The 23,404-nt window shown below is 44.5% G+C and overlaps 1 protein-coding gene across 5 annotated transcripts in view; it reads right to left on the reverse strand.

Moving 5' to 3' along the window:
* FGF9 (fibroblast growth factor 9) overlaps nt 1-23,404 on the reverse strand; it is a 42,993-nt gene that overhangs the window by 11,537 nt on the left and 8,052 nt on the right. The window contains exons 1-2 of one of the 5 annotated variants that reach the window (XM_083609324.1): nt 10,394-10,530; nt 9,511-9,614 (exon numbers count right to left, since the gene is read on the reverse strand). In XM_083609324.1, the coding sequence (XP_083465450.1) occupies nt 9,511-9,540 (30 nt within the window). In that variant the 5' untranslated portion in view covers nt 9,541-9,614; nt 10,394-10,530. Of the gene's footprint in view, nt 1-9,510; nt 9,615-9,925; nt 9,945-10,154; nt 10,291-10,349; nt 10,372-10,393; nt 10,531-23,404 lie in introns of those variants that run through there. The other 4 variants (XM_083609326.1, XM_083609325.1, XM_083609323.1 and 1 more) reach the window with 4 other exon arrangements.

A 23,404-nucleotide genomic window follows, 5' to 3' on the forward strand; every position in this document is an offset into this window, starting at 1 on the left:
CATATATTAGTGAAAATAACATATGCATTTGCATTTTAGTTGGGGGAAATCCTTTTGTAAAAAGGTGTATATTCAGTAGGACCAGCAGTCAGGGATGATGGGAATTGTAGTCCAAAAACTGCTAGAGACCAAAATTTGGGGAAAGCTGGTATACAGAAATTAGCAAGTAAAACTGGTCAAAATCTGGTAAATAAAATGAGCCTCTTGCTCATTTATTTGACTTGCTAGCGTGGCATCTGGTCCTCAGACATTGCAAGAAACCCCAATAGACATTAAGTCAAAAGGATAATCCACCCCCAGACCATGTTATCTCCAATGCACTATGTAAACAAACACTGAGTTATTTAGCAGGGAAAGTTTTAAGCTATTGTGATACTGCTGAAGCCATAAAAGGCAGAGTTATAAGATGCTGGTAAAAGAGCCAATACTGGCAAGACCTTGTCATCACTTCTGTGTTATGCCACTGTGTGCTGTGATCTTGACATTTCATAATAAACTAAACAAGTGAAACCTGTTGAGCACATGGTACAAAGCCTTACAAAGGCAACTTGGGGCTAGTGATTCAGTAGGACAGACCTCTCTTCTTCTCAAAGTCATCAGCAAACAAAAAAAGGATGCTCCAACAGAATGCATCACAATATCCAACCCTAAAATAATCACCTAAGCAGCAAGTCCTTGTTTTCCGCCTCAGGTTGAAAACTTACACAGGTTTGCAATTAAGACCCATTGGATACAGTCAGAGTTATTTTTGAGTAAAAATGCATAGGACAAGACTGTTAACGAGATACTGTGAGACTTCTGCCCAAACTGCATGTCTATTCTGGGTGCTCTCTCTCAGATTTTACAGGCTCACAGTAGGTATAAAGTGATCAATGAAAAACACACCCAAGGCTATATTATTCAAAAGTGGTGTAAAGACAAGTTTTCATACTTCTCAACTGTAGTTTGTATCCTGCTTCTGCTTTGTATCTTGTCCTCCACAACATTCACCCATGCACAAAAAGGTCTCATTCAGACATAATCCTAAGAGGTGGTTTCACTTAGGGATAATCAATGCGGTTACTTCCAGATGTGGTTTGACTACAATTCTCATCAGTCTTGACTATAAGCATTGTTGGCTGAGGCTGATGGGAGTTGAGTCCAACAACATCTGGAAGGTGCCATATTGACTACCCCACTATGCAAATGAGCCTCATGAGCTCCCCTCTCCTCTAAGGCAACCAGAAGCAAATCAGAAGTTTTCGCATCCATTTTTAACTAACTGCAGTTATTCCTTAAAACCTGGACAAACAGTTATTAGTCTCACCCAGATTGTAGGGAAACAAGCCAGCTTCAAACCCCGGAACATTGCTGTCCTATGTAATATACAAGGTAGGGCTGGGAGACCATTTTATTTGCACTTTAATATCCACTTTCAAAGTAATATGCAAACTGGAATGGAACTATCCTTCAAACTTTGCCCTCTTCCCAATCTTGCAAGGCAAATTACTAAAAAAAAAACCCACCTGTGCACCAAAAGAAAGCATATATTGGGCAGGTGTGCAGAACATGCAAAATAACATACAAAAATAAATTACTGTATATTAGGGTACATTGCGTGCAAAAATGCTTAAATTGGGCAAAATTGCATATATTAGGAGAATCGTTTGAATTTTCCTGCAGGCTTTTTTTAAAAAAAATTAAAAAATAAGGAATGGATAAGGAATGAACTGAACTTAAGGACTGGAAATAGAGAAAAGTCAAAATTGGCAAGATTTACCCATCCCTAATACAAGGATACCATTTTATCTCCTTTGAGAACATAAATGATTTAGCCAGTAGTTATCTACAAGGTTATCATTTCCTTCCTTCCTATCTATTTTCACACTGTAGCCTACTAAAGCCGAAGAGTTTTCCAGACACTATTCCTTCTCATAATAATATTCATTTATTGATCATATTATACCTTGCTTCATGCACCTCATTGTGTTAGATTCAAGGTCACTATTCTGTGGTCTGACACAAATTCTTTAGGGAAGAGGGATCACATTGCAAAATATGCATTATACCAAGAAGAATCAACATGACCCAAACATATAAAATGGACTGCACACAAAATGCAAAGGTTGCCTCACAAATACTCCAGGTTTTATTTTTCTTGGATCCTACAAATACATAGAACTCAAGCAGAGGTGCAATAAGAATCAATGACAAATCACTAATCAAAAATTTCCGTTCATCTTTTGACTTAGCTCAAGGGTAGCCAATGTGGTGCCTCCCAGATGTTGTTGGACTACAATTCCCATCACCCTTGACCACGGGACATAGGAGATGGGAACTGTAGTCCAACAGCATCTAGAAGGCACCATATTGGCTACTCCTAGCTTAGCCGTTCTGTTCTGTCAAAGTATGCAAGAGTTGAGCTGGGAATCCTGTGACCCTGAAAACAGCACCTAAGATTCTTTTTAGTTGGGTCCCAGAAGCTTCATCCTGGGCAGAAGAGAGTAAAACTGTGTAATATCGACCTCTGTGGGTGGCAAACCTTATGAGGCCCCTAAATCGACCATGTCAGGTGTAAGTATTAGGCACCTAATAATCACCCGCCCACCATACTCCAGCCTGCAAGCTCCAGCTTCAAAAGTAAGGAGGCCTTATGGCTGAAAGAGATGTATTGTTAAATGCATCTTTGCAGGGAGAGAGGGTAAAGAAATGCAAATTGCAACTGCCTTGGGTAGGGCATGCCTGACAATTAAGAGGATCAGAGCAGGCATGTGTGACGAATTCCGAAGAAACACCATGGCACATCTGCATCAGCATAACCGGACCCCTTTGTCTGCCACAACTGCAACAAAACTTGTCTCTCCCACATTGGTCTCTACAGCCACAGCAGGCGCAGTAACTTTCCAATGGTTTGACTGCCTCCCAAGACAGACAGATGCCAACCAACAACTTCTTCTAGTGTAGCATTTGCTTTGGTAAGGTAAAGGTAAAGGGACCCCTGACCATTAGGTCCAGTCATGGCCGACTCTGGGGTTGCGGCACTCATCTCGCTTTATTGGCCGAGAGAGCCGGCGTACAGCTTCCGGGTCATGTGGCCAGCATGACTAAGCCATTTCTGGCGAACCAGAGCAGCACACGGAAACGCCGTTTACCTTCCTGCCGGAGCGGTACCTATTTATCTACTTGCACTTTGACGTGCTTTCGAACTGCTAGGTTGGCAGGAGCAGGGACTGAGCAACGGGAGCTCACCCCATTGCGGGGATTTGAACCGCCGACCTTCTGATCGGCAAGTCCTAGGCTCTGTGGTTTAACCCACAGCGCCACCCGTGTCCCCTTTTGCTTTGGTACCAGTGGGTAATTTCTTCCAATGTCAATATTAGATTCAGAATATGTACTACATGACATTTGTGTCTAGTTTTGAAAACACAAAGCACAGCTCTGTCTCCTGATAAAATCATGCAAAGCCCTACTATGTTCCTGACAAGTCCCCATACACGACCAAAAGAAAAACTAAGCACACAACTGCTCACACTTCTCCCTTATTAACCATGCCTTTCCCTTGACTCTTCTCTCTCAGGTGTATCCCTCCATGATTGGAATTTACATCATAAGCTCCTTGAGACAAAGACCCACCATTTCTTGAATGTCTACTACATCTTCCCACAATCCATCTAAAGACCATGGCTATATGCAGACTCCATCCATGGCTCCAACCTCAGCCAATTTCCCCCCCCCCCTCCCTCAACCCCTGTTTACCATCTACCCAAATGCAGAGTTCCAGAGAACACGAAGTCTTGCACAATATTCTGTAACATTTCAGTTGGCCTAATAAAAGATTGCATATTCCAAGAATTTGTTTTTCCAATAAAACATATCAACATTTATAATCCATTATATAATCCATCATATTTCAGTTTAAAAAGAGTTCAACAACATGCTATTATTATGAAGGAACAATATTGTCCTTCTGAAAACACAAAGTTACTAATTTAATCTAACACTATTTGGATCGTTCTAAGTGCAATATTAACTGATGCAAGGCCCTTTCATTGTGTCTGAAAGCTATAATAACTTTGTTGTTTTCTAAATCTCAGGTAGTGGATTAATCTGGTGACAGCAGCAATCTCCCAAGTTTCTTCATCCATCCTTTAATGGATGTTTACTGACCTCCATGTCTCACATATGCAGTTAACATATAAGAAACTAATTATTTATGTTCTGATACCACCAAGCTTTCCACATAATTAAATAAAATGAATAGTGGTTGAAGATGAATTCCATAACTTAAGACCTTTTAAACTTGGGTTCTTCCAATATTTTCTGACAATCACATTCCCACCACATAAGGGTAGGGGAAATCACCTATTTTCTTTTTGGCATGTCCAACATTTAGTGGGATAAAAGAATTGCCCTAATGTGGATACTTGAATTTTTCTTATGGTCAACACAGGTACTTTTGCTTGGCTTGTGTTACTCTGTGAAGTGCCCTGTACACAGATGGTAAAGGTAAAGGGACCCCTGACCATTAGGTCCAGTCGTGGCCAACTCTGGGGTTGCGGCACTCATCTCGCTTTATTGGCCGAGGGAGCTGGCGTACAGCTTCCGGGTCATGTGGCCAGCATGACTAAGCCACTTCTGGCAAACCAGAGCAGCACACGGAAACACCATTTACCTTCCTGACAGAGTGGTACCTATTTATCTCCTTGCACTTTGACGTGCTTTCGAATTGCTAGGTTGGCAGGAGCAGGGGCCAAACAACGGGAGCTCACCCCTGTCCCTGAACAAATCTGGCCTTACTCATAGTCATGGACATGCCTTAGATCTGTGTGGAAGTGGATGATCTGACACTATGTTCCAGTGGAACAAAAGAAGTGCCATGGTCAGATCACTTCCTGGTGCAACTAGACTTCTCCACAACCCAGTACATACGTTGAGTGTAAACCCACTAGCATAATTAGAAAGGCAGCACCCACAACTCCAGCCAATTGAGCCCAGAACTCCCGCTTATGCCACAGCTGGGACATCCTGCCATTTGGCAGCCTGAAGCTGTTGGTCAGTCCGCCCCTGACCATTAGGATCCCTGCTCCTGCCACTGCCCAGTCAGCCTATCAGGGCAGTGGGTGGGAGGAGCCACGTCAGATCACATCACCAGGGATGTGTGTCTATGCCATGTTGCAACACTGGGTGACTCATGAAGGCATCTCCCCCAGGCCCACATCAAACCTGGAGCCTGATACTGTAGCCTAGGGCCCCTTCTAGCCTGGTACTGTTATTATTAATAACAGTAACAAGGACAACATGGACCCTGAGATCATCCTCTGAGGCCTTCTTCATGTGCCTCCTCCATGAGAGGTCCAGAGGGTGGTAACACAAGAACAGGCCTTTTCTGCAGTAGCTCCCTGTTTGTGGAATGCTCTCCCCAAGGAGGCTCGCCTGGCACCTTCATTATGCACATAACATTCCTCTTTATCCAGGCCTTTGGCTGATTAAGGCCCTATGCCATTTTAAAATGTGTTGGGTGGGGTCACTGGGTTGCCTTTTATTTTATTTTTATTATGTATTTTATGTTTTCTACATTGTAATTTTATGTTGTAAGTCGCCCTTAGAGCTACGGATGAAGGGCATATACAAATTTAATGAACAAACAAAGGAACAGCCTCTGTATTTAGATTTCTCTATAGATTATATATATGAGGGGGAACCAACACTTGTTCTCAAGATGCTCTTGGGCTTCAACTCCCACCAACTCTGACCATTAGCCATACTTGCTGGGGCTGATGGGAGCTGTAGTCCAACAAACCTGGAGGGCACCATTTTGGCTACCCTTGACATACATGATTGACAACTTTGAAAGAGGTTACTCTGTTGCAGCAGCAGAGTCTGTTGGCACTTTGAATTCTAACCTGGCAACGCCTCTGGAAATTGCCTGCAGCATATGTGGTTTATAATGCAGCAAAAAACAACAACACCCTGCCCCCAAAAGCTGAAAAAATGGGGAATGCCTATCACTTAGCAAACATTAGTACTGCAATGTCAGCAGCCAGTAACAATTCTTTAGCTTTTGGCATCATGCAATGCCATCTTTGCACAAGCTCCTCAAGGCTGCATCAGCGCACTGGTTGGCACAACCCAATATCCTGAGCACTTATTTGTTGGCACATGCCTCAAGACCCAGAAGGATAGGGGAAAATGAAATGGTTCCAGGCCACAACAGTATTTGCGCTACTGTTGGCAGCTGCTGAAATATGGGTACTAATTTTGCCAGTGTCAACAAGGCCCTAAAGGATCATGAATATTAGATGCTATGTTTCATTGGAACTAATGGAATTAGATCACAGCCACTTTTCATCACGTTGCAGTCTGACGGCAAGACCCATCTTCTGTGTACAGTTTTCAAAGCCAACTCCGCTAGCCTAGGGGTTCAATCCACCAGGAATTTCTCCTACGCAAGCCCCGCCAGCGGAAGTGGGAATTGCACAAAAGCACAGCTTATGCCCCAGATGTAAAGCTGCCAAGTACTTCATTAGCTCCTTGTACGTTAAATTTTCAGTTTATATAAAAGAAAGCTTCCGTAGTTCAGTATGACATTAAAGCTCTCAGAAGCAACAATTGCAAAAATTAACAGAGGAAGGATGAATGCCAGCTCATATACAAAATTAACGACTTTTCAAATCTATTTTGTTAGTATAAAAAGGCAGTTTCGTGCCTTCCTTTGTAGAACACTTAAATATCTGCTTTTTAGTTTTAAAAAGTATTGAAGGTTTAATTAGGGTTTAATTAAGGTAGTGTTAATGGTTTCTTTGACTAATAAAATTACAGACAGCCTTTTTTTTTTAACTTTCTACTCCTGTCAGCAGGTCACTGTATACTGTAGATCTGGATATTATCACATTGTAATACAACTTTCTGTGGTGCAATAGGTACATAACTGAATCTTCTTGCTCTTGTTTAATGTATTATAACTTTCACTTTCTCTTATTCCACCGTAAACGACAGACCCTACTTGTTCTGTCCTTCATTTTTAACCATTTGTGATATATAACCTGTGCTTCTTTCGGGACAGTACTCAATGGAACGGAGTACCAACACCTCTTTTTGTTGCCCATGGCGGCCATTTTGTGATGGCACCCGCGGCACGTTTATCAAAAGTACCGGCACCTCATTTATTTTTATTTTTTTACCAAAACAAGCCCTGTATATAACACAAATGGTATCCATCAGTACTGTGTATTCCCCATCTCCCCTCCGCCCTGAACCACTATTTTACACCCCACACAAATTCTCACAAAGCTAGGCTTTATCCTCTGCATTTATTTTATGTTTTTATTCCAGTGCCATCAGTTCCAACGATGCCACTGAATTAGGACACAACCCTTTCTGAGCACAAGATGCTGGCCAGCAATATATCAATGGAACATGAGATGGAGAAGGCCAAGTCACTGACAGAAAAGGAAAGGCTGATATCTGGTTGGCGACAACAATTTGGCGACCTTCATGGCCACCTTGACGTTTGTGCCTGCTCCCAGTGCTGACTGGTCCCAAAAAGGGCCCAGATGCAACCTTCTGAATCTTTAGCTTGGGGGATCAAAGACAGCACTGCTTGGAAAGAATCCTACCCAAAGACTTGGGCAATCATGATCAATAAAAGCAGACAGTAGTGAGCCTGACAGCCCAGCTATCTGATCTGGTCTAAGGTAGCATGTGTTCAGTTTTATTGTTCCTATTTTTCTCCATGTATGATCCTGCCAGTCTTCACAAAACATCAACAAAATTCTTCTCATTAGCTTTCCAGAGCTTCCCTTCAGACTTTGTGGTAGGATACAGCACACTTGCTCAGCCAGTACAACTCATGATCATCCTTTGGCTCCATGCAGCATCCTTTGACTCTTTACATATGCAGCTGCCTCGAAGTGCCTTTTGAGGCTTGTAGGGCTGCATCCAATCGTTTTGTGGATGAAGGCAACTCAGACTCCTTATCCCTTCCCGTTCTCAAAACGTGTTCGGCCAACCAACCTTTGTGTATGTGAGGTCTCCTATTTTCATGCCTGCATTTGGTGGCCCCCTCAGCTTTCTGTCTTTATGAATTACGTAGGCTGACATGCATGACTATTCTTAAATGTCACCCTGAAGTAGGAATGAAACTGGGGGTTAAAAAAAAGGGGGTGTCCAAGCCAGGCTAAGGTTATGGGTAGCAGAGCCAAAAATCCTCTGACTGAAGCCAGAGAAGCTATCCTTTTGTCCCGGAGAAAGACAAGCCCACCATTAGGCAGAGTGGAGCAGTCACCTCAGGCAGCTAATTTTGGGTGCCATGAAAGGGAAGTGAAGGGTTAGTGAAATTTACTGCTGTTGTATCTTTCCTGCAAGTCAGGAAGAAAGGGACTTGCAGGATGGCCGAGGAACCAAGTTAACTTGACCAGGCTTGGGTACTACAAACTAGTGGGTGCCATTTGCTGTCCTGCCTCAGGAAGGAAAACATACTGGGCCATCTCAGCTGAGGGGTAATGGAGGCCTAACTCCAGGTTTTCGTACCTGACCTAACTAATAGAAAGAATCCATACTAATAGTCAGTTGCAGGTGCCAGTGCTCTGTTCCCTTCACCTCAGATGGACTCTACTGCTTCTTCCTCGGTATAGAATCGACTATTTAAAAAAACCCAGAGCAAAGGAGAACCATCCTATAATATCTTCCCATGACTTCATAGATGGGCGTAAACCTTCCTGTGCAACTTAGGTAGCAATTACACTGGACATAACTTCAAGCTTTGAGAACTTCAAGATATTCTGGATAGCTAAGCAAACATGCACCTTGACATGATGAAATAAGTGGAATTTCTCATTCTTTCTGATGGTCTGGCATATAAAATGGGTGAACAGAAGCAAGGCTCTAGAAATATAACATAGCCATAGATTTGAGGTAGCCAACAGCGTCCTGCAGATGTTTTGGACTACAACCTCCATCATTCCTGACCATTGCTGCAGATGATGGGAGCTGTAGTACAAAACACTGGAGGGCACCACATTGGCTACCCCTGCCACAGAACGTTCCATGGTGGCTAGAATGCCTTGGAAATGTACCTTTCCAAACTACATACCCCCACCCTCCCATCATGGCCTGGTTCTGCTGATTACTATACCATGTAAGAGTATTGCAAAACAGCACAGGAGCGCATCTGTTAACAGCAGCCATTCGCAGAGAGCAGTAGTATCATCCAAAGTGTTGTGCCAGCTTAACATCCTAGGTGAGCTTACCACACCAGTACAAAACTACAGGTTGTGACAATGCAAGTACATCCCACCTTTCATGTTTATTTAATGAAAACACAGGATCAATCTGTCAAACTAAGAAACAGCGTCTTATTTATCCTTCTTAACTAGATTCTAGTACCTTTGACCAGAAATTTGCACAATGCATTGTTTTACAAGCACATGATTTTCTGGGCGCTGCAGATAGCCATTTAACGACCACAGTAACCATAACAGCACATTTAAAGAAAACAGAGGCCAAGATTTTTCAAAACCACAAGGAACTTACCGAGCCATATAGTTCTCCTTTCTCATTCATTCCCAGATAAAGTCCACTGTCGACCCCTCGAATGCTGACCAGGCCCACTGCTATACTGATAAATTCCAGGATACCTGCAAAACACAACGCACAAAAAATGTCCATACCATTTCCATTCACAAATTTAGCACTTGCGGAGTCAACTTTGAAATTGACTCAGTGGCATTACAAAGATGGCAGATGTTTTCCACCAGAAAGAAAAATGCCAACAGATGAGTAATTATTAGAGATACAGACATCCGCAGCATATAAAAGGCAACAGTGCTGAGCTTTCTCCCGAAATTATGCAATGCAGACGAAAGAGGAGTGCCAAATGAAAAGCTCAGCCTTTCAAAGAGGGCTACTTGTTCAAAGAGATTTTTCTTAAGTCCTTCCAATCAAGTACCTGACCAGACCCAATGTTCCAGCAACCCTCTGGCATGCTGGGGCATGCAGAAAGGTTTGTAGAGTTATTTACAGGCTGCTTGTTGTTTTTTAAAAGGTATTTATGTGATCGGCTGCGAAAGATTGTTCAGAATCTGTTGAAGACTGAACGCGGAGCTTACAAAACACAACTTCAGGTCTAAAATCAGGCGAGAGGAACCTTTCTTCAATCTAAGGGGCACGTTCCTTACCAGGCCACCAGGTTCCCCATCCCTGGTCTAAATATGTATTACACACACACACACACACACACACACACGTGTGGAAACCTGCATTTATGTTCAGGAACTGTAATTAAACTGTGCTTTGTCCTGTTAAGTACAACCAGTGCCAGCTATAGGGGGATTGAACAACCCTCAATGCCCACTGCTGCTGCTCGGCCTCACTTTTGCTTGCCCCATCTGCAGTACAGATTAAAGCAGTATCACACCATGGCTTCCCCCTAAAGAATCCTGGGAACTGTAGTTTGTACTGAGAATTGTTAGAGGAGACCCTTATTCACTTCACAGAAGTAAAATTCCCAGAGTTTCCTGGGAAGAGGGGTTGACTGTTAAGCCACTCTGATAACTGTTGCTGTGAGGTAGCTGTGAGGTAACTGTAGCTGTGAATAGGCATTTCCTAGCAACTCTCAGCAGGTGTCCAACCATGCTGACCCTTGAAGCCAGCCCTCCCTCAGACTAGGAGAAATCCTCCTGCAGGCCTGTAGTAAGAGCCTTGCCAGAGAACTGTAGAAAATTTCCTTAATAACTTAATAAACCTACTATGTTACCACAACTGGCGCGGAGCCTTAACTTAGTGATTAAGTTTCAACGGACAATAAAGGTACAAGCTATACCTTTAAAGTACATTCGAAACACATTTTTCTCCTCAAAGAATTCTGGGCACAGTAGTTGCTGGGAATGGCATCTGTGAGGGGTGAACTCTAGTGCCCAGAATTCTTTGAGGGGAAGAATGTGCTTCAAATGTGCTTTAAAGGTGCAGCACGTACACAGCTCAAGTCCCAATGTTCCTTCTGCCCTTTTGCTTCAGGAAAAGCCACCCCAAAATGAGTCAATCTGGAGGAGAAGCAGTAGGAATAGAGGATTTGATCCATGGTTGTGCTTCAAATTACACCTGCCACACACTCACTAGCAACCCAACCTTGCAAGGTGTCCAATTCCTCATTTATTTGTGTGTGTGAAAAGGGAAACATGGGGAGGGAAGCAGCGAATGGGACAATTTGGAACAGGGGAACAATGGGCAGCGAATGCATAAACATCACCTCACTCTCTCCCTGCTTCTTCCTCAGATTACCTACCAACAAAAGTGCCTTTTCCTGGAATAAAACAGGCCATTAGAATTTGGCTGATTGTCTAGTTGGGCTTTATATCAGTATCTCAGTATCAGTATCTCTCATTTACCTATAAATAATGAAGACTACCCACTCCCCACCCCAAATAAACTAGATACCTACAGTCCAAAGTTTGTCTGTAACCAATATTTGCCATCCAGTTCTCAAATTCCCAAACCCTTGTCTCCCTCACTTCCCACAATAGCCAGATCTGGCCCAAGTCTTCTCTGAGTATTCTCCCCAACCCATGCCTCCCTCTTTGCCTTCCCTCCAACTCCTCTGCTGCTAAATTAACCTATCACAGTCTCCTTGAAGTCACAGCCCACCTCCCTTTCTCCATATTTCCCCTTCTTCCTCCTTCACTGCTTAATTCAACTCCTTCACGGACAGCCCACTGACCCCCTTCAGCCCACCGTGTTCCCAATCCCGCCCCCTGCAGCAAACAGCCCCTCCAGTCCTTCCACAAGACTCTTGGCAACCTTTCCCTTCCTACCAAACCAATTGTCAACTTGCCTCATAGCAACTGATCTGGTTTTGCATATTACACCATTAACCTTTCCCCCCTAATAGTTCATGTTTGTCCACATCTCCACTGAACAGATTGCCTATATTACACAATTGCTTTCCCCTCCTAATAGGTAGGATTTCTCCACATCAGCAGTTACAAGGATGTTGCTGTTATTTATTAGTCACTTTTTTCATGGAAATGACTCAAAGCAGCTTACAGGTGTTGTCATAATTAAACCATGTCAGTCAACAGTAAGTGACTTTGTGTTCATGGCCTGTTTATGAGCTTCTCATAGGCCTCTACTGTGCAAAACAGGATTCTGGATCCAGCAGGACCATTCTTATGTTCTTATGAAAGAATTTTGCAGATGGGTAACCAACAGCAACCAGGTTTTACTGTGTCATATCTCAGAGAGAGAGAGATGACACAGTAAAACCTGGTTGTATATAGATTGACAACGTTGCTAAGGAGTGTGTCTTGTCAAACAAATCTCTAAAAAAATACAATATTCTTCCAAGTGTAATCAAAGGTCAAGATATCTCACATGCATCATTAGAAACTCACATATATAAGCTAGGTGCCAAATGGCTTCTTAAAGCAAGGTTACAGTCGCCAAAAATGGAATGTCTAGTTGCAATTTTGGGGTCAGATGGCTCAAAAGACTTTTTGGTTCCTGAAATTCATTCCGATTGTGCAGATAAAATATCACAGATAGAATTATACAGGATGTGTTGCTAGTGTGTGAAAACATGCAAGATCCAAGGTTCCCCAGGCATGCACTTCCAGATGGCGGAGACGTCAGACGCCATCCCAGCACCTGGGCAACTTCACTTGGTCACGAGTGGTCAACAGCCAGGTGCAAAATGCACCTGGCACCTGGCAAATTTCAAACGCTGCTCACATGGTATGGCAAACATGGGGAACCTGTGTCCCTCCAGATGTTGGGCTCCAACTCACATAATCCCCAACCACTGTCCATGTTGACTTTGGCTGATGAAAGTTAAGAGCCCAAAATAACCAGAAGTCCACCAGTTTCTCTCTGCTGCTCTATCCTTACCTTCAGGAATGAACATAGGAACTTGCTTTATATTGAGTCAAGATCATTGGTCCATCTAAGTTAGTAATATCAAACTGACAGGCAGTGGCTGTCCAAGGTTCCAGACTGGGGACACTCCCAGCCCTAAAAATACCAGGGATTGAATCTGCAACTTTTCTGCACTCAAAGCAGATGCTCTGTCACTGAGCTACAGCCCTTCCCTATAGGTGGAAGAGGAACTCAGAAGTTGGAGGGAAAGAATGGGATAGAGAAAATGGATGTTTCTCAGACAGATTTACCCAATGCCAGTTTTTGTTCAGGCCATGGTCCTACCAAGAATATCTGTGAACCAGTGAATGTGGCCTCTTTACCATCCTCCTTTAAACCCTCCTCCAGAAATGTTACCCAGACAATTCTTGCACGTCACATTACATTTATGTTTGTTTGTTTGTTTATTACTGAAATGTTTAAAGCTCCACTAAAACTTGACAGGATGTTGTACAAAGGACCGAGGCCATCAGGTCAAAATCTATTTTAAAAACAAGGCAAGAGATGAGTTAGAGAAGAACAGAGAAAGAGTGTGGTTGTAAAAATGGAATGCCAAAGGAGAAAGATGGAATGGTAACAGGCAGAAATCTGAAAGGGTATTCCAATGAAAGCAAATATATGAGGAAGACAAATGGGGGGGGGGGAGTGACCAACAGAAAAGCTGTTACACAGATTATGGAGCGATTCATTTTGCATCTTTCACAAAGGAGCAATAGCAATAGCAGCCTCAGCAGCATAGATCTATCAACAACAGGTAGAAGCCAAGAGATAAAGTTTTGTAACCAAGATTGCAAAGATGAGTACTGCTGTACCATTCTCTAAGGCAGTGGTTCCCAAACTTTTTAATATGGTGGCCCGCAAGTCAAAAATTCACTGATTTATTGCAACAAGTCTCGAGACAGCATTATAACAAGCCAACTAAACAAAAAGTTGTAAGAGATATTCATCATGTCAGTTAAGGATTGCAAGCAATAATTATTTTGAGCTTATTTATAAAGTCCCAAGCCCACTTGCACAGGCTTTGTGACCCACTTGCTAGTCTAAGAGAACACTATTGATTATTGCTGTATATTTTACTCATCACTGCATTGATAACTCCAGCTTAGTAAAAGGCAATCTGTCCATTTTAAATTGTTTGCATTCTTACTAAGTAATAAAACAAAACAAAATAATCAGCATTCTTCTGCTAGGTGCAATACTTCTAGTACAATATCTGATACAAACAGCCCATTGGAAAGCTTTCACCATGTTCAGAGCTATATAATCGGGGCTCCAAAATCTTGTAAAACTGTAAAACTTTCACCAAACTATCAAGTTACCCCTGTGTACATATAATCACCAAGCAATTTTAAGAGAGGCCAATTCTTAGGTTATGTGCCTATTGTCCAATATTGTAGGCTCTAGGTTTATAAACCTGGTATCTTTCATTCTGGTGTAAAAGTAAATTGGGAGTGAAATTGCTACTCCAATTTCAGATGGCCGGGTCACACACTGCTGACCACCTGAAAGTAAAACGCTGCTAGCCCTGTAGCTGATTTTTTCAAGTCGGTTGTGTCTCTGTTCTTGAGAAGTCTGTGAAACCCACAAACAACAGAGTTTACATATTGCAAGAGGAAATGCTTCAGTTTTATTACTCTTTGCTCGGCACACTCCCTTAGGGAAAACTATCCAGAGACACATCTGAACCCTACATAAATCAAAGCGCAAATCACTCTGGATCATACCAACTGTCCATAATATGAGTTTTGCCAAGTCAGCAGATGTATTGTTTAATTCAAGGCACTTTTGAATGTTTCCAGGATATAAATAATGTGCTCATTCAGTGAATAGTAGCACATACAGTCTAAGGCAGTGGTTTTCAACCAGTGTACCGTGGCACCTTCGGGTGCCTTGAATGATGGTCAGGGGTGCCGCGGGCAACACTGACCTCTGTCCCTCTTTCTTTCCTTCCCTCCCTCCTCAGATGCCTTCTTGTGTCTCTGCCTCCAGGCTTCCACAGCTGTTTGTTGCAGCAGCCCTGGCTACAAGCTCCCCAGGTGAATGGTGCCTCTGGGGCTGGCCAGGGGGTGCTTCCCAGGCCCCTGTGGAGCAGTGGAAGGAAGCACCTCTCTTTGGGGCAGGGAATACAGCTCAGAGACCAGGAGCGAAAGCTGCAGCTACCCAGAGGACTCCCAAGGAGAGGGGAGAGGAGGCTGAGGAAACACTTCACAAGGGAGGGTGTTTGAAAAAGGGTGAGGGGCTGCCACCTCTGTAGGCAAGTGGTGACATAACTAGGTTTCTGAGCCCCACAGGAGTGCTGCAGAAAGAATGTTGTTGGTCAAGGGAGCTGTGGACTCAAAAAGGCTGAAAACCTCTGGTCTAAGGGCTGAATCATATGCTAACTTCACGGATTGCTAAGGTTTGTATCCTGCCTCTCCAAATCCTTTACCACTCAAAGGCTTGTAAACATGCAATCCAGGATAATGTTTCATTTGCAAAGATCAAGCATTTGCCACTAGAGCCAAAGTGACAAGGCATACGCCATACACAATGACATTCCTAACATGCTATCAACTAGCCAACTGGCCAACCCATTGCACTTTGCAGGATTTCATTCATTTCCTGATTGCTTTAAAACCCAAACTAGTATGCACTGCTGAATATGACCCTGATAGTTACAGCTCCAGGGTAATATTTTTATAGGATTGGCAGGGCTGGTTTGTATGTCGTCTTTGGAGCCACTCCCAGCCTGTGGCTTTATATCTGGAAGATGGCATTCTGTAGACAGAGAGACTGCTTAAGCGGTCAAACAAGCCATCAAACAAGCCTCTTTGGCAATGGCTCTTGCCAAGTCTGCTAAGCAACTCTTTGCAGGACCGAAGGGTAAAGGTTGCCATACAAACTAGCAGCTGCCATACTTAGTTATCCCTGCATCACAGAAAGCTTGACAGATGACCCTCAGGATCCTTTCCAACTGTACAGTTCTGAAATTCTATGAAGATGCTCCCAGAAAAGGTAAAGGGGTCTTGTCTTGTTCTCTGTGCTGAATTCAACACTCTGGCTTTACCATCCCCACCACCCTAAAAAACTGTTGGAGCTCTTCCATAATATGCTCAGCCTGTGTGTGTGTGTGTGTGTGTGTGTGTGTGTGTGAGAGAGAGAGAGAGAGAGAGAGAGAGAGAGAGAGAGAGAGAGATCATTGAATTGCAGAGTTGGAAGGAGCCCCAAGCATCATCTAGTCCAACCCCTTGCAATGCAGAAATCTCAGTGAAGTCATCCATGGATGGCAGAAGACATCCAACCTCTGCTTTTGAAACCTCCAAGGAAGGAGAGTCCACCACCTTCTGAGGGAGACCGTTCCACTGTTGAACAGCTCTTAGCATAAGAAAGTTCTTTCCAATGTTTATATTTGTGGTTTTATATCGCTGTACAGTGGTACCTCGGGTTAAGTACTTAATTTGTTCCGGAGGTCCGTTCTTAACCTGAAACTGTTCTTAACCTGAAGCATCACTTTAGCTAATGGGGCCTCCCGCTGCTGCCACAGCACGATTTCTGTTCTCATCCCGAAGCAAAGTTCTTAACCCGAGGTACTATTTCTGGGTTAGCAGAGTCTGTAACCTGAAGCATATGTAACCTGAAGCGTATGTAACCCGAGGTACCACTGTACCCTGCTCTGATATTTTATAGAGGATGGTATGTACTTTTCTACATAAATAGGTAAAGGGGACCCCTGACCATTAGGTTGAGTCGTGACCGACTCTGGGGCTGTGGCGCTCATCTCACTTTATTGGCCGAGGAGCCTGCGTACAGCTCCTGGGTCATGTGGCCAGCATGACTAAGCCGCTTCTGGCGAACCAGAGCAGCACACGGAAACACCGTTTACCGTCCCGCCAGAGCAGTACCTATTTATCTACTTGCACTGTGACATGCTTTCAAACTGCTAGGTTGGCAGGAGCAGGGACCGAGCAACAAGAGCTCATCCCATCACGGGGATTCGTACCGCCGACCTTCTGATCGGCAAGTCCTAGGCTCTACATAAATAGATGTAAATAAAAGACACCACAGTCTCTGGTGACCTTCATTCTAGGAAAACTCCAGCCAAAGTATGTGCTGGCACCCCGAAATCTCTCATTTTGCTCAGATACTGGGGTGCATACAGCCATATCATGGTTTGCAACACTGCGCTGGATTGTTGTACAATCTTTAGGCCTTGTATGCTGCTGCAAGAAATATTGCAATCAGGTTGCTGAACAGTCATTTCCCATACATCAGGTGGCAAGAGATTCAGGAATGGGTCATTAGGCTGCCAATGTTCTCTAACCAGACACGCAAGTATTCACACTGGCCATTCACTGCTGGACCCCTTCAAGGGTTTGCATTTGACCAGTTGCAATCTGGAGTTTAATGGGCTTCAATTTCCCCGGGATATTTCAAAGGGAGCCAAGAAAACAATTCTCAAGCAGAGCCCCTTCAAGCAGAGACAAAGTTCCTTTTTCACAGGCGGCGTCTTCCATGGGCCGTCACTCAATACAAGGCAATATGGAACAGCCCCTCATCAGAAGGGAGGGGGGAGGAAAAGGAACAGCTGTAGTTTAAATCCCAGTGAAACAGCTGCACACTCCGCAAAGAAAGTGCTTCTACAGATGACACAACTATGGTTACATTCACACACACACACACACGCTACAGTTAAAGCACACTTAAAAGAGGGCCAAAATAATCCTGGGAACTGTGATTTGTTAAGGGTGCTGGGAACTGCAGCACTCTGAGGGGTAAACTACAGTTCCCAATATTTCTTAGGGGAACATCACATGCTTTAAATTTGTTGTATGCACACCTTCTATGGCTGTAGATTACAGGTGTTTAGGGGGAAACAAGGGCAGAATTGCAGTTTGCCACTTGCCACTCACCTGGAGCAAGCTCCTAAGCGAGTACCCAAGTACCAAAACTATCAAATCCACTTAGTGATGCTAAGTGCTGACTCAGCAGCCATTCCCAGGTGTCTCCATATCTCCTGGAGCCACAAGGCGCACTGTGAGCTGCAGGAGCTGCTGGCGGCTCAGGACAGAACTAACAAAACATCTCAGCTGGCTCAGTCTCAGGTGAGCTCCAGCGAGGAATAGGAAACGAATAACTTACTGAGAGATGTTATGTGCAGAGCTGCACAAAAATGTATGTAGGACCTGGGAAACCAGAGTTTAAATCCCCACTCAGCCATGAAGCTCGCTGGTGTGACCCTGGTCCAGTTACTGCCTCCCAGCCTAACCTACCTCATAGGGTCATTGTGGGGATTAAAGGGAGGGGGGAGAACCACGTACTACAACTTGAGCTCCTTGGAAAGGTGGGGTATGAATGCAATGGTTGAAAAAGGAACACATTTTATTTAGGCTGAGTATAAGAGGCAGCAATGTTTGTGGGACTGGATACATACTGAGAATTAAAAAGCTTGCAAAATGCACATAAGAAGAGCCCTGCTGGACCAGATTAAAGGCTTATCTAGTCAATCAAATACTTCTGGGAAGCCTACAGTGGGACATGAAGGCATGAACCCTCTGCTCTAGCAACTCGCACCCACATCATGCATTTAAAGCACTCAGATATGACTTTAACGGTCCTGGCTTCCCCCAAAGAAGCCTGGAAACTGCAGTTTGTGAAGGATTCTGGTAACTGTAGCTTTGTGAGGATTTACCTAACAACTCTCAGCACTTTTAACAAACCACAGTTCCCAGGATTCTTGGGGGGAGCTGTTAAAAGTGACGTAGGAGCGCTTTAAATGTACAGTGCGCTTTGGACGTTGTCTATGAGCCATGGGTAGCCATATCCAGTGCTACTTTTCTAAAAAAAAGAAATGCTAGAATCTCACCACAAACACCTCCCTCGTTCTCTTAAAATGGCAATGGCGCCCACCTGAGAGGTGCCCAAACTAAGCTCCAGTGAGTTCCAGCTGGGGGGGGGGAGCCACAAGCATAGAGGGATTTCTTGGCAGACAGACATTGCAATCTGCATCCCACTGCAAGTCCTAAGTTGCTAAGAAGGCTTTCTTAGCAATACTATCGAACCTGCTTCAAACCAAGGTGCTCTTGGTGGCTGGTCCTTTAGAGAGGCACTAAAGTATCTCTTAGAAGCTCTTCCTGTTTGGGTTGGCTTTGGAAATGGGCTCAAAGTGAAGCCAGCAGACATTGGAGAGGAAGGGTTTTTGGTATTTTTAAAGGCTGCAACCCTAAAGTAACTATGAAGCAAGTGACAGTCCCACTGAGTTCAGGGCTTAACATGAGGCTGGGACACAAGTCTGCGTTGGGTTGCAGCCCTAAACATGCTCATAAGGAATAAGCCTGACTGAAGGCAGGGGAAATTATTTCCAACCAAATGCACATGAATAGTATTACAGTATTCAGTTTCTATATAATACTGTATTTTTCGCCCTATAGGATGCACTTTTCCCCCTCCAAAAATGAAGGGGAGATGTGTGTGCGTCCTATGGGGCGAATGCAGGCTTTCGCTGAAGCTTGGAGAGTGAGAGGGATCGGTGCGCACCGACCCCTCTCTCTCTCCAGGCTTCAGGAAGCTATCCGCAGCCTGGGGAGCCCTGCAGGAGTTCCCGCAAGGCTCCCTAGGCTGCGGATAGCAGCCTGCTTGCCCGGAGCGCGGGGCACACTGAAGCAGAGCGCCCCACGCTTCGGGAAGCTATCCGCAGCCTGGGGAGCCCTGCGGGAGTTCCCGCGGCTGGGGGGGGATAAAAAATTTTTTCTTTATTCCCCCCCCAAAAAAACTAGGTGCGTCCTATGGGCCGGTGCGTCCTATAGGGCGAAAAATACGGTACTTTGGTATACTGTTTTGATTTTGCTATTTGACATATGTTTGCAGAATGGGATGAGCTATAACACCTCAATACAAGCCTCCATTGTCCAATTAACATCCACACACACCTTTGAATGTTATTAGAATGGTGTTGTAAGTTAACTTTGAGCCTCAGGCTGATTTTCTAGGGGGTGCAATAGGTGCAAGGGAATCTTGGGCCCTGGGTTCTCATCAGGTTGAAAGGTCATCTGTTGCTATTATTTTAAAAAAAACAAAATCCTATTGCTATAGAAATAGCATAAATAGGAATAATTGAATAGAATAAAAAATAGTAAAAGCAGCAAGAAGCCTGAGTTGATGTAGAACAAAGGGACAGAATTTGCATCCTGGATATATACTATTAAATCCATTAGGCCTCACTTTGCATATGCACATGCACTTAATATGCAATATTAGAAGATTATCAGCCCTGTTGCCATAAGCCCAGATAAGCTGAAATTCAAAAGCATTCTCTGTAACTTCAAATTACAGAAATCACAAACCAATGAGTACTCTAGCAAGATCAGTTCTGCAAGGAGTAAAAAGGACTGAAGTTACAAGTCATGGGCCCCTTCCACCCCTACTGGTGGCGGTGGTGGCAATTAAAATTTATGGACCGCTTCACAACATAAAATCATCAAAGTGGTGCACACAATAAAAACAGAATAAAACACAAGCTCTTAACACATGCATATGACGCAGTGGACATTAGTCCACCAAATCTTATGCCATAATAAAATTTATTAGTTTGTGCACAGACTCAAAAAAGTATTTGTTCAACGGACAACCTATGCTGCCCAAATTTAGGAAAATCATAACTGGGCATCCCCAGAAATATCCTGCCAGTGATGGCTCTGATCCTATTTTGTCTTACCAGCCACAGGAGGCACTTTCTAAAGACTTAAATGAGGAGTGCCTGCCCACCATCTATGAAACAGCTACTGCAATTCATCTGCAGCAGCAGGACTCAGCTTCCCCGCCCCCCCAGCCTTTGCAAGGAGGCTGTCGCTGCTGCATCATCACCTACGTGCAAACGGAGCTAGAGTCACAAGCTACGCATGGAAGGTCACAGACTGCAGGAGAAGGACATTGTGCAGGTGCGGGCTTTTGCATCACTTCTCCTTGCCATCATATAGGATGAGTTCTCTCCCGTCCAGGGATTTTTGCCTGGAGGAGCAGGTAAGGCAAACTCTCCCTGAAGCTTTTAGGATATATAATTGCCAATCGCCCCCTCTTTCCAAAGGGCTGGCTCCTATTCCAGAACAGCACGAGGCTATGAAAGTTAGCTGGAGCCTTTTATTAAAGAAAATTGTAGCGCTACAGAAAAGCACAAGCGCTATACACACAAGTGCCAAGTTTTGGTCATCATCAGAGCAAGCAGAGGTGTGTGCATATATAAATATATATACAGGGACAGTTTGAATGGGGCAAATATGGCCCCATTCCTCCAGAGAGATCAAGGCGACATTACATGCTGCTCACCCCTCTTCCTCAAACTCGGCCCTCCAGATGTTTTTGGTCTACAACTCCCATGATCCCTAGCTAGCAGGACCAGTGGTCAGGGATGATGGGAATTGTAGTCTCAAAACATCCAGAGGGCCGAGTTTGAGGAAGCCTGGTGTAAGAGAACAAGCCATGCCCAAGGTCACCCTGTGAAACTTCCAACACTTCCACACTGGATCTCGTATATTGCACATGCACCCAGCACCTAGTACGGACTCAGGACCAGAGGCGGAGGGTAGATTCTGCTTTTGCTGCACCAGTGCCCTTGTATACTGCACCAGTGCCGAGAGGAGGCAGCAGAATGGCAGCCATCAGTTGAATGGAAAGCACTGCGCTTAAGGGCTAAACCAGCTCCCTATTGAGTCTGCTCCATCTGCATACAGGGTTCCTCTAGAGCAGGGGTGGAGGGACCTGTAGCTCTCAGGAGCCTATTGGAATACAACTCCCATCATCCCTTGCCACAGGCCGAATTGGCCAGAGCTGATGGGATTCCAGAAACATCTGTCCATGTAGAATATGATAGGTGTTTGGAGGGAATAGTTTGTTAAAGCAAAATAGGTAGAGTGAAAATAGGTAGACATTCCCTTTGTCCTTTCAGACACACTCAGTCCCATTCAAAGTTCCTGGGTTAAGGCTACACTAAAAAGACTTGGGAGAGGAAACGGTATGGCTTAGCAGCATTGTTGATGCAAAATAATTTGTTTAATAATAAGTTTAAAGCTTAGAGGCTAAAATGTTAGGCTGAACTATAGAATTGTAGAGTTGGAGGGTGCCCCCATGGTCATCTAGTCCAACCTTCAGCCATGAAGGAATCTCAACTGGATCATGCATGACCTCTGCTTATAAACCTCCAAGGAAGGAGAGTCCATCACCTCTCTTTGGAGTCTGTTCCACTGTCAAACGTCTCCGTCAGAAAGTTCTTGCTGATGTTTAGTCGGAATCACATTTCTTCTAACTTTGGTTTGGTTTGGGTCCTCCCCTCCAGAGCAGCAGAAAACAAGCTTGCTTCAGCCTCCATGTGACAGCCTTTAGACCTTTTGAGGATGGCTATCGTATCTCTCCTCAGTCCCCTCTTCTCCCGGCTAAACACAACCATCTCCCTCAACCGTTCCTCACAGGGCTTGGTTTCCAGACCCTTTATCATCTTGGCCACCCTCTTCTGCACATGTTCCAGTTGCCAGTTTTATAAGTGGACACGCCACCTATAAAACTGGGAATTAATGGCCTACCTTGTAAGGTTGGCTGTGCTAAAGAAGAGCTCTGAAAAGCAAGCGCTCTATAAATGTTGAAAACTGAAAACCATGTACAGCAGGGGTAGGGGACTTGTAGCCCTTCAAATGTTGCGGGACTACTGCCGCCCTAATTCCTGGCCACTGCCCATGCTGACAGGGGCTGATGGGAGTTGTAGTCCTACACCATCTGGAGGGCTGCAGGTTTCTCCAACCCTGGTGTAAAGAACTGAGTGCTAATCAAAGAAAGCCTCTGATGGCATTGTGCAGTGACTGGTATTCCTGGACTAGGAGACCTGGATTCAAATATTCTTCCCTCAGCTACAAAGCTGACTGAGTGACCTTGGGCCTCGCTCAGTTTAACTGACCTCACAAGTCCTTAAAAAAAGAATCGTGCATGCTACTCCCAAACACCTTGCAAGGTAGAGCAGGCTAAAAGTTTAACAACAGTCTTATTATTTGTACCCCACCCATCTGCCTGGGTTGCCCCAGCTACTTGGGGTGGGGGGCACCAACAGAAGAAGAGTGCAAGCTGCATTTTCACTCCTACCCACTAAGCAGAAGGGCGTTGGGGGGCGGTGAGAAAGGAGAAGGCAGAAATCGGTTTTAAAGATTGCAATGACATTGTGCAATGAAGCGGGGTCATTCCCCAGAGGGAGGGGCTTGCCTGCCTTTACCCTCCCGGGTCCTAAGGCTGCTACATTTTACCCCTTGCGTTTTCCAGAGGCCTCGGCCAGGTGGGGGTGCAGGAGGTGCTGGACAAAGGAAGCGGGGTCCGCTCTCCTTTCTCTGCAGGATGCGCCCGAAGAAGCTGCTTTAGTATTGCAGGTCCCGCTCCTCTTGCTTATCCGAGTCATTCTCTGCAGCAGCAGCAGAACAGGATTTTTTACAGCAGCCCGGGAAGTAGAGGGGGGCGGGGGGAGTATGACGCTGCAGCAGCCGGATCCTATGCAATGGATAGATATATAAAT

The sequence above is a fragment of the Podarcis filfolensis genome (genome assembly GCF_964270895.1).
Source record: "Podarcis filfolensis genome assembly, chromosome: 4".
Lineage (NCBI taxonomy): Eukaryota > Metazoa > Chordata > Lepidosauria > Squamata > Lacertidae > Podarcis > Podarcis filfolensis.